The sequence below is a fragment of the Prunus mume genome, linkage group LG7, assembly GCF_029339155.1.
Source record: "Prunus mume cultivar Tortuosa linkage group LG7, ASM2933915v1, whole genome shotgun sequence".
Lineage (NCBI taxonomy): Eukaryota > Viridiplantae > Streptophyta > Magnoliopsida > Rosales > Rosaceae > Prunus > Prunus mume.
In genome coordinates, this window is record NC_142704.1 from 11,553,639 (window position 1) to 11,566,896 (window position 13,258).

Below are 13,258 nucleotides of genomic sequence, written 5' to 3' on the forward strand. Positions count from 1 at the left end.
AGAGGCATGCCTTTCTTCATCCAGTTAGTGCCTTTCTTTTGGCTAGAATTTGCAATCCTTTCTCCCTCATGTGACCTAGCCATTTATGTCATAGTTCGATTGAGTCTTCTATGAGAGCATTTACATACCCATTATTGACTTTTGCATGTGTCATGTATAGGGTGTTCTCTTTCTTCCCTCATGCTAGAACAAGAAAGTTCTTGCTAAGTTTCTATTTCCTTTCAGCAAAGATATTGACGTATCCTTCATAGTCATGAAAAAGATGGAGATTATATTGAGACGCATGTCTAGAACATGTCTCACATCCTTGAGAACCAAATGAAAACTTGTGTCAGTTTTAAAGGAAACATCTCATCTTCCCACGATCTTGGATAATTTGTCATTTCCCATCCTCACATTACCAAAATCTCCATTGGTGTAAGATGTAAAGAAGTCATTTCGTGAGGTGACATGAAATGATGCACCGAAATTCACTATCCGACATGTATCTTGAGAGGAAAAATTAATGAAGCCATTACCACAGAGAATAATTACCTTATTTATACCAGAGGTAGTAGCGGTCGTGTGCATGACATCGCTCTTTTAGTTACCTCTATCTTGCTCTCGTTTAAACAACTTGAACCCTTTTGTCATGTGGCATATCCCACCACAATGGTAATATTGTAGGTCTCTTCTTGTCTTGGACCTCCCTCTCGAGCCATCTCTTGACCTGCCCTTTAACTTGTCTTCTATGTGGAATTTTCTATTGCTAGTTCTTCCATGATACTCTGAGACAAGGGCTTCTGACTTGACTATTACACCTTGTTCTTTCCTCCTTGCTTCTTCATTAAACATGTTATCTTTAACTATGTCCAATGTTAGAACGTCTTGAGGAGTTGAATTGCTTAAGGACATTACTAGTGTATCCTAGCTATCAGGCAAAGAGATGAGTAACACTAGTGCTTGTAACTCATCATCAAGCACCATTTGCATATTCGTCAATTGGTTGATCAAACCTTGGAAGTCATTAAGATGCTCGGTAACACTTCAACCATCTTTGTATTTGAGGTTTACCAATCGTTGGATAACTGAGGCTTTATTTTGAGCGGTCTTCTGCTTGTACATGGACAAAAATTTTGTCCATAATTTATATGCATATGCCTCTTGTGCCACATGGTGGAACACACTTTAATCCACCCATTGTTGGATTTGACCGACAACTTTTCTATTCAAAATGCTCCATGCATTGTCTGACTTCCCTTCTGGTTTTTGTCCCAACAATTAAAGGGGCTCATACAAATCCTTGTAGTAAAGGATGTCTTCCATTCTTGGCTTCCAAATGGAGTAATTGGATGCATTCAATTTTAACATTGTTGTTGACGATGACGACCACAACTTCTCCATCTTAAATTACACAAGAATATAGTTTTTGAGCCGAAGTTCTGATACCACTTGTTGGGGAAGATGGTGAAAAATAAAAGAGCCAATAAATAAATTTGGTAGTCCTAGGATCTAACTTTTCCCAACCTTGTGTAAATAAAATGGGCAAAAATAACACTCAATATTTTCCACTATGAAAATACCGGGAATACAATAATAATCTCACCAAACACCGATGGCTAAACTCTCTCGGTTTTTCTCTCTCACACAGGTGAGGTTTTCTTATCTCTCAAAACTCTCTTAGTTTTGGTTTTCTAAGGGATACATTGAATTGAAAGAAGGCAACTGCTTTTATAGCCAACATTTCTAACTAATTGGTGGCTATGCATGAAGGAGAGTTTTTGTCCTTTTCTCTTCCATTCATTTTCTTCAATTTCTCCCGTCCTTTCTTTCATTTTATTTTACTATTTATTTTTCCTTCTTTTTCTCCCATCCACTAACGAGGGAAACCCATCACTTTTTAGGAATTATGTAGGGATTGTGTAGGGTGCACGAGGGAAATATATATATATATATTTCTTGCTCTAGAATTGCTCATCCGATTTGAAAGTTAATATTATTGTGGTGGAGGTGGGTTTAGGACTGGGAACCTATTGTAAGAAAAGCGTTTAAGATAAGAGCAGAGGGGATGAAGTAGGAATTGCAACTACTTTTGTGTGTGGTTATCTTCTCCTATTGATTAACATTTTTCCAAGATTGTATTATATTCCTTCTATCCATTTGTGTGGGACTAGTGAAATCATTCCTATCCTCACAACTCTTTCTTCTACTTCTTCAAGGTTGGTGGGATATCGGGTGGGGAAGGTTCATGGGATATTGAGGATAGGAAGGTTGGTGGGATATCGAGGTTGGGAAGGGTGGCGACGGGTATAAGGGAGAGGGGAAAGGGGTGCGTGTGCATGGGAGAAGGATGTCGGGACTGGTTAAGGTCAGGGGTGGGCTTCTACTTTTTTACTTGTTATTTAATTTGTAATTTGTAATTTTAAAAACTACAGTGCATGTGAGAAGTGTGTGGATTTTTGATAGAAAATTGGTTGAAATTTGAAAAACTTGATGATATGGGCGAAATTTGCTATTTCTTATAAGTTTGAGTATTAAATTGGCAGAAGATAATCAAGAGGTAAAGTCATATTAGCGTGATAGTTGAGGGGTAAAACAGCTGTTCACTCATTGGTTGTGTTTGGTTCATGGGAAATGAGGCTTAGAGATGAGAAATTAATTGCTTTCCCATGTTTGGTAAGTCCAAGCATAGCAAATAGTTGTGTGGCACATGAGAATATGAAGGGGGAAATATAACACTCCTCTCCCCTTGGGTTTCATTTTCGATTCCCATGGGAAATTTTGGGAAAATGGGCTAACATTAAATGCACATTTTTATGACTATTTTGTCTCCATTAACAATTTAGAATTACAATATAACATTAAATACATTCTTTTTATATTTGATTTCATATGGGTACGATTGAAAAATTACAAACTTTGTTTTACATTCCTATGCAAACCAAACATGGAGAATGAAATAAAGTGGTGTTTCCTAGTTACTTTCCCAGCATTACTAAACATGGAAAATGACATTTCCCATCTCTTGGGAAGAACCTTTTAGGCCCTGTTTGGTTCATGGGAAAAGAGATTTGGGGATGGGAAATTAATTGTTTTACCATATTTGGTAAGTCCAGACATGGAAAATCGTTGCCTGGCCCATGAGAAAATTGGGGGGGAGAGGGGGGAATATGGGGAAAGTTAACATTAAATGCACATTTTTATGACTATTTTTCCCCGTTAACCATTTAGAATCACAATTAGAAACTTTGTTTTACATTCTTATGCAAACCAAACATGGGAAAGGAAATAAAGTGGTGTTTCCTAGTTACTTTCCCAACATTACTAAACATGGAAAATGGCATTTCCCATTCCTTGGGAAGATCCTTTTAGGCCATGTTTGGTTCATGGGAAAGGAGACTTGGGGATGAGAAATCAATTGCTTTCTCATGTTTGGTAAGTCCATACATGGAAAATTGTTGCCTGGCCTATGAGAAAATAGGGGGGAAAGTAAAGCCATCCTCCCAACTTGGGTTTTGTTTTCCCTCCTCATGGGAAAATTTGGGAAAATGAGCAAATATTAAATAAACATTTTTCATAATCATTTTGTCCCCATTAACAATTTAGAATTACAATATATCATTAAATGCCTTTTTTTTTTTTTGGATTTAATATGGGTATAATTGAAAATTTATACAAATTTTATTTTTCATTCATACTCAAAACAAACATGGAAAAAGAAATAAAGTGATATCTCTCGGTTACTTTTATAACATTACCAAACGTGAGAAAAGAATCTTCTATTTCCCATCTCTTGGGAAATGATATGAAAAATGATTTCCCCTCAAATTCGTTACATGAACTAAATGGGACCTTATGATTTGGTTTGGAGGAAAGCTTCCCCCGAACCAAACCAATAGAGAACATTATGTTTTGACATTTGACCTAACCAAGGGCAGTTTACCAAAACGGACCTCCCGTAGACATAAGAAAAGGCATCGAGCGTTGGAGCGGGATAGAGGTATAGGATTTGAACTTTCAATTTAAACGGTCATAAAATTATTCAAAGTTCAAATTAACAAATAAAAAATAAAACACACACATACACACATTCTTCAGGCTTCCAGCCCCCCGCCCCTATCAATCTCTAATCTAAGCTCATCCTTTCTTCCGCCATCGAGAGGTTTCAAGTCGTCATCCACTCCCGGAAAGTCCGATACTTCACTCTTCTCTCTTTTCTCAGATCTTTCACTCCTGAGTTTTGGTTGGATTCCTTTTTGGCCTGTCCGCAGGTAAGCTTCACGTTTCACGAAAATTCCTCCATTTTCCGTGACTGTTGAAATTTGTGAAACCAAGCATGAAATTATTACTGAAATAATTTTGATTATGTCCCGGTGAGAAAGAGGAGCGGTTTTTTTTTTTTTTCGTCAAGATTAAACCCTTCTTTAGGCAATGGATTTTGAAGTTTTATTTATTTATCTACATTAATTTTAAAAATTATGCAGTGACCCAGCAACTGGGTGAGTGATGATGGCGGATATTGGAACAGAGATAGAGAAAGTAGAGATGTTGGATCCAGAGACGGAGTTTCTAGCATCGAAGCGAGAGACGGGAAACGAGTGGGAGCTGTTTAAGGAAAATGTAAGGCCCCTGAAGAGAGGCCGCAAAATCGCCATCTTAAACGACGCTCTCAAAGCTCACAACGACAATGACATCAAGAAGTCCCTCTTTGACCAACGAAGGTCTTCCTTCTTCAAAGTTCAAATCTTTATATGCTTTTCTATGCGTGTGCCTGTTTAGCTTAATTTTTTTTAAAATTTAATCCTCATTAGGCGATTGATTCAAGCGATTGACGAGTATAAAGGAGAAGACCCTCTCCACCCATGGCTTGAGTGAGTACTACTGACTGACTACTCTCTACTTTCAATTTTCAATTTTATGAATAATTTCATTTCCATATTTTCGATTTCGTAAATGGGTTCTTGTTGCAGAAAAAAAAAAAAAGATGTAGGATTTTTTGTTCTTGTTTGAGACAGTCCTTTATATTTTCCTTAAATTTCTCTGTCTCTCTCTTAAAGGTGTATCAAGTGGGTTCAGGAAGCATTTCCACCTGGTGGAGATTGCTCAGGGTTGGTTGTGATGTACGAGCAATGTGTGCGTACATTTTGGCATTCAGACCGTTACAAGGATGATCTCCGCTATCTCAAAGTCTGGTTGGAATATGTGAGTTCTTTTTCTTTCCCATATTCATATCTAAGATTAGTTTGTTTTTAGTTCTACCACTTGTAGGTGCAAGTTTCAGATCCTCAATTGTCTAATAAGTAACGTTGCGATTGAAATTGGTTCTGCAGGCTGAAAATTGTGCGGATGCTCAAGTCATATACAGTTTCCTCGATGCAAATGAAATTGGGAAGATACATTCCGTGTTCTACATATCATATGCTTTGGTCATGGAATCCAAGAACAAGATGAAAGCTGCCAATGAAATATTTAATCTTGGAATTTCCAGGTTACCTTATGTTGATTTTGGTATCTCCTTCTCATGTTTCTTACACATTGTAGGCCTGCATTAACTATTCCACTTTACAGGAATGCTCTCCCCATAGAAAAATTGAAGGATGCATATAGGAAATTTATTGCTCGCTCAATGAGCAGACCAAAAGCTTCAGAGGTGTGCAAACCCATTTACTGTTAATGCAGGACATATTATAGTTTTGTTTTCTGCAAGCCATTTACTGTTCAATCTTATTGAACTTGTAGGAGGATTCAACGGAGAAACGCTTACCCATCCGAAGCTTTGGAACTGTCCTTTCCAGGGGAGAAAATAGTAAGTTTCCTTGCTATTTTTTGGATTATTATATTAGTGCATTATTTATGTCCTCGCCATGTTGCAGGAATGCAGACTTTGGACAGCTCTGATCTTTCTAGGAAGGATTCAAAGGCAAAAGGGTGAGCATATATAGTATTTTAAATGCTTTATTTTCTCTAGGTTGGTTGGAGTATTCTGAGTAAAAGTATTTGACTGGCCTGTAATGAACCTCAAGAACTTGTTAATGTATCCTGTAAACCCAAATAAGCTGTATGTTCATTATCAGTTCAATATGCCAATTTTTGCACAAGCAATTAGATTTGAAAAGAAGGTGGTTAATGGGTTTTTAGTTTTAATAAGTTTCTTTTTCTTGAGAATGGAAATTGATAGTAATGCGCATAGCATAGCATAGAAACTCAGCTTTCTTTGTTTGGTTTCTGTAATGTACAACGAAAGTGATTTTGAACACATCTTCATGCCATTAATTAATCATAACATGATTTATATTTTTGCAATAGATAACTTTGTACAACTATGTGACAGATCAATTAAGTATCTATTTAGCTTTTCTGGTTATTTAAATTTTCCATTTTCATAACTTATTTCACAATTTTTATCTCTGGACATATAAACTTCCTTTTGCTTTGTTGTGCTTTGTATTATTCACGACTCTGTACATTCCATAGTCATCTCTCTTTCTTGTTCTTCTTTTTATCAATCTTCTTCCCTTCAGAGGATTATAGTGAATATATGCACATACTTTGTTTTGCCTGCGGACATGCTATTGTGTTGATGACCTGTTAGCAAACTGGTGCATGAGATCTTATGTTGCCCTGGTTTTATAGGGATCGTGTTCTGGCTCCAATTAACATTAACATTTATAAGGATTCAAATTCTGCTGATATTGGCTCTCATCACCATTCAGACGTGTCAAAGCCAGATGTGAATTCTTGGCACAGCCTTGGACCTAGGGCAGAGAGAAACAAAGAAAATAATGCAATCCCTACCAAGTGGAGATCATACAAGGTTTCCTCCTCTCCCCTGCTCCAATATATAGTTGATACTTTGATATCCTCACAGTGAGTTATCCAACCGTAAACTTGGATTAATTCTTTCAGATTCCACAGAGACCTGGATCTAGAACTGGAGGAGCAGGTGCTAGTAGTGCCTGTATTGAGGTTTTTGTTGATGAAGAATGTGAAGAGTGAGTAATGTGACAGACTTCTATAAGTTCAACCATTAGTTTTTTTTCGAAGTTTTTTTTAATCCCATTTTGGGTACTCTTTTAAAAACCGAAAGTCATGTTAAGTTGTTCCAACAATCTAGAGCAGCTTTTGTTCTGTGGTACTGCATTTTAGTTCCCAAACTCTTGATTAAAAGCTCTTTCAAACGTGGAGGTTGCAAGTCAATCTTTTATGGTCTATTATCAGTTTGTTGACTTGTTACAGTTTTGTTACCAGGACACATAGAAAGAATGTTGAGAGTGCCAAATCTTCAGCCTTGCAGCTTCGACAGGAGGAAGAGCGAGCTCTCAAAAGGTAAGAGAACTGGTTTGAATCTGATAAGCTGTTCGTTTCAATTGCTAAGAAGCATTTGCTTTTGTTGCTTTGTGGCAGGGAAACGGATTTGTTGCGGGAGGACCCCTTACGCAATTTCCCTTCCAACAGCCTTCCTAGATGACAGCAAAAAACATTTTGCTTGTAGCAGTGTTGCGTGATACATTCTTTCATCGACGCTTTATCTCTAAAGCATTACACATGCTTAGGAATTTCAATTTCAAGTTGGATACGTTAAGATTGTGTTTACTTTTCAAGGTTGAGAAAGTCTTTGGCAAACAGTCTCATGGCCTGTGATATATGTTTGTTTGACAGAGTTTTTATGTTTATGATACTGTTTGTGTATGCAAAGAGAGCACCTTTTAATCTGCTTTAGAATTTCTTATTTCAGTCTGCCAAAAATACAACCTTTCCTTTCACCGTTGACAAATAAATTCTCACTTCATATACAGTTTGTAAAAATGTACCTCAATGCTTGATAAAGAAACCTCGAACTAATGATTAAATTATTTTATCTGTTTTCATGCATACATGTTTTTTCTTTCACTGATGTCTTATTTGAAGAGTTCGAAAGAAAGAAAAATTTAGGGCATGTTAGGTATTCTACTCAAAAAAGTAAATTAAAATAACTATCATTCATTGCCTTCATTGCCTTTTTCCGAGTTAACGAGAACTAGGCCCAAAGCATCCTAAGGGAGAAGCAAATTCCAAGGGAGTACTTTGTTCTTTTACTAGCTGCTGAGTGTTTTGTGTTGTTTCCGACAGCTAGAGGAAGAGTTGGAGATGGTGCATTGATGTTGCACAGGCTGGGCATGAGAGTTTGCTTTGGTGAATCAAGATACTACTAGGCTTGGCATGAGAGGCTTACGGCGTGGGAGCTAAGAGAAAATGAGCATAAGAAAGGATTAAGGCTTGAGATTTTGGGTGTTTCGGCAGCTAGACGAAGAGCGTGTGATGTCTGTGTTTTCTTACCAAAAAGGTAATGACTATGGTTTCAACTTAGTTTGAGAGGATGGGTGTTTCATTTTGGGATGGAGCTTTTTGTGTGTGTGTGTGTGTGAGAGAGAGAGAGAGAGAGAGAGAGAGAGAGAGAGAGAGAGAGAGATGAAGATAAAGGATGGGTGGCTTGAGTAGATTTCCAGTAGCTTGACAAATGCTTGGTCGTGCTTTTGCATGATTGAAGATGACTTGATGATGTTGAACCGAGATTGTGCGAGCTTGGCATGAGAGCTTGAAGTGTAAGAGCTAAAGACCCGCAAGTTTAGCAAATAAGAATGCATGTGCTTGGTTTGGTGTGGATAGGCTTGAGTTTGGGTGTTAAGAACTTGTTGTTTGTGTGGCTATGGTGATTTAAAAGTTTCAAGAGAGGATGATGGAAGGAAAAGCTTGAGGCTTGAAGGCTATGGTGTTTATAGCTTGGAAGGGTATGAGAAGGAAGGAAAAGCTTGAAGTTATGCTTGGTGAGGCTTTATAGGGAAGATGAAGGATTTCAAGGCTAAAAAAGTAGAAGAATAGTTGTGATAGCTAAGGAATGGTTGGGATGACCGTTGGAATGCTTGCTGCAGCCGAAGGGAGGAAGGAAAGGTGGTCTGATGGTTGTTGGGGTGTTTAAGCAACCAAGAGATGTTGTTTTCTACTTCTATCATGGCTTCTAATTTATAGAAGGCAAGGGCTTTCCTTTATTTCCAATGGGGTAAAAGGAGGAGATGAAACCATTCTATTTCCAACGTGTAAAAGGATGCATTGAGACATTATTATTTCCAACAGGCAAAGCTAGGCATTGGAAAATGAATATTTCCAGTGGGTAAAGTGAGGTGTCAGAATTGGCTTGTTTCCAAAGGGTAATAGGGAGTGCTTGAAGGATATCTCATTTGCTCACCCATATTAGAGAACTCCAAGCAATGGACTTGGACTTTAGTGCACCCAAGTAGCTAGCCCGAAATCTTCATTATCCAAGAGCTTCTGTGGCCTTGTGGACCTTCGTAACCTTCCACACCACAATTCCTCGTGCAAGCCTCGTAAACCATATGACTTGGGTTGTGAGTTTGGTAGTTGATTGACATATGAAAAATGTATTATTGGTTTGACATGGCATGCACACTATTTCTATATTTATTTAATGAATTAATTCCCAAAATACTGCTGAGATTAACGCATGACCAACATTATATGTTATATAGGGCTTTAAATGTCTTTGGGTTTCTCATGACTTTTTGGTCCTCAACACCATTCAATGGAGAATTGCTCCTTCTCGTCGATGATGAAGGTGAGGTTTCTCTGCTGTTGACGGTTGCCTAAGGTTTTCCTGGTCACATTGCTACAGCCTAGTCCTTGAATGAAAAACTCATTGCCCACATGACAAAAAATTTCCTAGTTGCATTGCTACAGGGGCTATTCGAATCCGAAAACTTCTATACATAAAAACCCATGATTTTTATCTGCAAGTCAAATTATAAAAAGTGATTATGATCATTTGGCTTTTGTGTTACTCTATGCTTATAGTCAAATTGGCTTTTGTGCAACAAATACGCATAGAGATTATGATAATTTGGCTTTTGTGTTACTTAAGTGATTTCTGAAAATATATGAAATCAAAAAAGTACTTCTTTGTATACTTATAGTCAAATTGGGAAGGTGATTTCTAGTACCTTGTTGTATTTATGACTATAATGTTAGTAATACTACTATCACAATTTAACACGAATATAATTAAAGTTTGGGACATTTTGGAAAAAGCAAAAGGAGAGAGAAAAATTTTAAAAGAAGCAAAAATGGACAAAAATGCCCTTATTTATTTTTAGATTTCCTAAGGAATCCAATACATTTGCATGTCTTTGATTTGAAAGTTGAGTGGTTTTTTTGTCTTTTTTGAAAAAGCTTTGGCTTTTTCCAAAAGTGAAATTTTTTTATGTCTAAAACCTAAAAAACCTTTAAAGTTGTCGTTGTATTCTAGTACCCAAATTTTTATACAATTGAAAAAAAAAAAAAAAAAGTCCACTAAAGACTTTTAAACTTCTTATAATTCTGACTAAATAGACATGGACTTTTAAACTCTTATGAACAAATCACAATTTAACACGAGAATGACTAATTAGAAGATGACTCGGTAAACCCTACACGAGTCATAAAGATGACTCATTCTTTTTCTTTTTTTTGCGCTCAAAATGAGTCTTTCCATCTAGGGCCGGTGCTATATTTTTCAAATTTTATAAGGTGAGTGACATCTGACATGGCGAAAGGATCCCTCGTGTAATCGAAAGAGCTCTCGGATTGCCTAGCTGGCGAGATACTATTGGTCCGATGATTTCACCACGGCAAATCCTATGTGGCTCAAGATCATCATCACACGTGTCCTTCTTGCGTTTCCTTGCTCACCAAGAGTCTGAGTCTGATTGGCGCAGAGCAGACGACGCGTTTCCAGGAAAAGTAAACACCAACTAAATATCTAGATGGTCGTCTATGCCATTATTCAATATAGCCCTCCTCCAGTGTCCTCGTATCCTCTAGGTTAGAATTCGACTTCGAATTAGATTTTTGTAGATATTTATTTTGCTTATGGAATTGGAAGGAGATGTTGGATTTCTGGACAGTGAGAATGACATAATCGGAGAAATCGATTGGGATTTTTTGTTCGACGGCTCAAATATCTTGGAGGATGTGTTGGAGTTGGAAAATCCAGTCGTCACGGCGACTGGTTCATCTTCGCCATCACGGTCACCATCATCAATGGTGGAGGATGCTCCCTCTAACTCATCCCCGGATTGGATCGGCGAGATCGAGACCATTCTCATGAAAGACGACGATGTCAACGGCAACCAGGTTGTTCCGGATTCGGCGGAGCCCACTAATGCTGAATTTTATGAGAAGTTTTTGGCGGATATACTCGTCGACTCGCCTTCCAGCGATGCCGGTTCCAACGCCTCCGCCGACTCCGTGAAGGAGAAACTCGACCGATCCCCGCTCAACGATGACGATGACGATGACGATGACACTGCTGACGCCGACGCCGACGCCGACGATCCTATCTCCAAGAAAAGGAGAAGGTACCATTAATTTGTTATTTATTATTTATTAATTGTAAATCTTCGTTTTAGGGTTTTGAACATTTATTAAAATTAAAATCAGAGCATGCATATTGTTAATTTATTTATATTTTTAATTACTGTGGTTGTGTAAATAATTTTATGAGAGAATGATTATTATTTGCATAACAAGTCTGGTTTATTGAATCCTTTAATGAGAGATGAAGTGAAATATGTTTTAGGCAAAGGGCCTAAAATAGATAAATAAATTGTTGGGGAAATAATAATAATTACGATGTGATATGATAGTAGTGAATGTGGTTTGGATTATTCCAGGCAGCTGAGAAACAAGGATGCAGCGGTGAGATCAAGGGAGAGGAAAAAGATGTATGTGAGGGATCTGGAGATGAAGAGCAAGTATTTGGAAGGCGAATGCAGGAGACTGGGGCGTTTGCTCCAGTGCTGCTACGCTGAGAATCACGCTTTACGCCTCGGTTTGCAGATGAACAATGCTTATGGGCATGGACATGGTGTTTTGGCCACGAAGCAGGAGTCTGCTGTGCTCTTGTTGGAACTCCTGCTGTTGGGTTCCCTGCTTCGGTGCCTGGACATCATGTGCCTCGTTGCTCTGCCTCTAATTCTGATGGCCGGACTAAGAAATCCACTGAACAACGTGACGGCAAACAAAGATCTAGAAAGTGTGGATCTAAGGCCAAGAGGGGCAGCAAGTAAGATGTTTCAACATTCGGTGCTCCGATGTTTTTCTAAAAGTAGGAGATGCAAAGCTTCGAGGACAAAGATGAAACCTAGTCGATTTCCTTGTTTATTGGGTTCTTATGTGAGCTTTGCTCTCCCGCTTCTAATGTTAGCAACTTAAGGTTGGTTGGTTGGATTATTTATTTATTTTTGTTTTCCCTTTTGTCTATGAATAATGGTTTTGCACTATGATATGGAAATCCTCCAACTATGATTTTTGTATTTCTTCTTGATTGATTTACAATGTGCTCATTATCTACAAGTTGTTGCTTTACGAGTTATGCAAATTCAGATGCAAATGTCTATAGGAATCATCAGACAACCATTTGGTGGGGGTTTGTAACTGATTTCTTTATCTATTTTTCCTATGCAAGATGGAGTAGGGATAACCAATATTTAGCTGGATTGTATTGGCGGCATATTAAGATATAATTCGTTTGACCCGAAAGTTCATGCAATCAAGCAGCATTTGTGCTTGCCTTATTATCTCCGTATGCATTTTACTACTACTTTTTTTTGTGTGTGATCATTTTCCATGTTGTATCTGGTAGAGTAGAGCCTTAACTCCTTGAGGCTTTAGCTTTCTAGGTTGCTGGCCTGTTTTGGGTTGTTCTCGTTTTTGTGTCTCTGTACCAAAAGCTTTTTTAAAAAAAAAAAGCTTGTGCGCAGCAGTAGAGTGTTGCGCAATGAAGGCCAGAGGAGGAAGGACGTCCGTCGAGCACTTGGCGTGCACCCAAGGGGTCGCCGGTGGAGTCCACAACCAATATTCCGTCATTCCAAGGGGTCGTCCAACCCCTCTTGTATTGTGTGCCATTACAACATGAACTGCCTTGGCTCATTGTATGCAACCTCATCTCTTTTACGATTCTTTATACCTGCAAAAAAACCTCAAAATAATATAACTAACACGTATAAGTTCAGCAAGGCCCAAAAAACCAAGTTTTTGATATGGACGGAAACAAAGACGATGCCTTGAAATGCTTCAAAATTGGGAAAGAAGCTTTGGAAGCTGGGGATCGAACCCGTGCCCTAAAATTCCTAACTAAAGCTCGTTGTCTCGAACCGACACTACCCATCGACGACTGAATTGGGGGTTTGTTCGTTTCTCATGATTATCCGCCAACTGAATTTCAAAACCGTCCAACAAATACCCAACC

The 13,258-nt window shown here is 38.2% G+C and overlaps 2 protein-coding genes across 2 annotated transcripts; both read left to right on the plus strand.

Annotated features, from left to right (window-relative positions):
- The first annotated feature begins 3,970 nt into the window (after positions 1-3,970).
- Positions 3,971-7,701, plus strand: BUBR1 (BUB1-related (BUB1: budding uninhibited by benzymidazol 1)). The gene is made up of 12 exons (XM_008239671.2): positions 3,971-4,250; positions 4,464-4,700; positions 4,791-4,850; positions 5,037-5,181; positions 5,310-5,467; positions 5,548-5,629; positions 5,719-5,785; positions 5,853-5,907; positions 6,613-6,793; positions 6,886-6,971; positions 7,228-7,305; positions 7,384-7,701. Exons 2-12 carry the CDS (start codon positions 4,486-4,488, stop codon positions 7,445-7,447), a joined length of 1,191 nt encoding a protein of 396 aa, XP_008237893.2. The 5' UTR covers positions 3,971-4,250; positions 4,464-4,485; the 3' UTR covers positions 7,448-7,701.
- Positions 7,702-10,762: 3,061 nt separating this feature from the next.
- On the plus strand, positions 10,763-12,323 carry BZIP60 (basic region/leucine zipper motif 60). The gene is made up of 2 exons (XM_008239672.2): positions 10,763-11,366; positions 11,682-12,323. Exons 1-2 carry the CDS (start codon positions 10,879-10,881, stop codon positions 12,220-12,222), a joined length of 1,029 nt encoding a protein of 342 aa, XP_008237894.2. The 5' UTR covers positions 10,763-10,878; the 3' UTR covers positions 12,223-12,323.
- Positions 12,324-13,258: the final 935 nt, after the last annotated feature.

What these genes read in the sequence shown, in the direction of transcription:
- BUBR1 (XM_008239671.2), top strand. Translation starts at nt 4,486, where the DNA reads ATGATGGCGGATATTGGAACAGAGATAGAGAAAGTAGAGATGTTGGAT. An exon ending in TCAAAGTCTGGTTGGAATAT is followed by an intron (nt 5,182 to 5,309) that starts GTGAGTTCTTTT and finishes TTGGTTCTGCAG; the next exon opens with GCTGAAAATTGTGCGGATGC. An exon ending in CCAAGTGGAGATCATACAAG is followed by an intron (nt 6,794 to 6,885) that starts GTTTCCTCCTCT and finishes TAATTCTTTCAG; the next exon opens with ATTCCACAGAGACCTGGATC.
- BZIP60 (XM_008239672.2), top strand. Translation starts at nt 10,879, where the DNA reads ATGGAATTGGAAGGAGATGTTGGATTTCTGGACAGTGAGAATGACATA. An exon ending in ATCTCCAAGAAAAGGAGAAG is followed by an intron (nt 11,367 to 11,681) that starts GTACCATTAATT and finishes GGATTATTCCAG; the next exon opens with GCAGCTGAGAAACAAGGATG.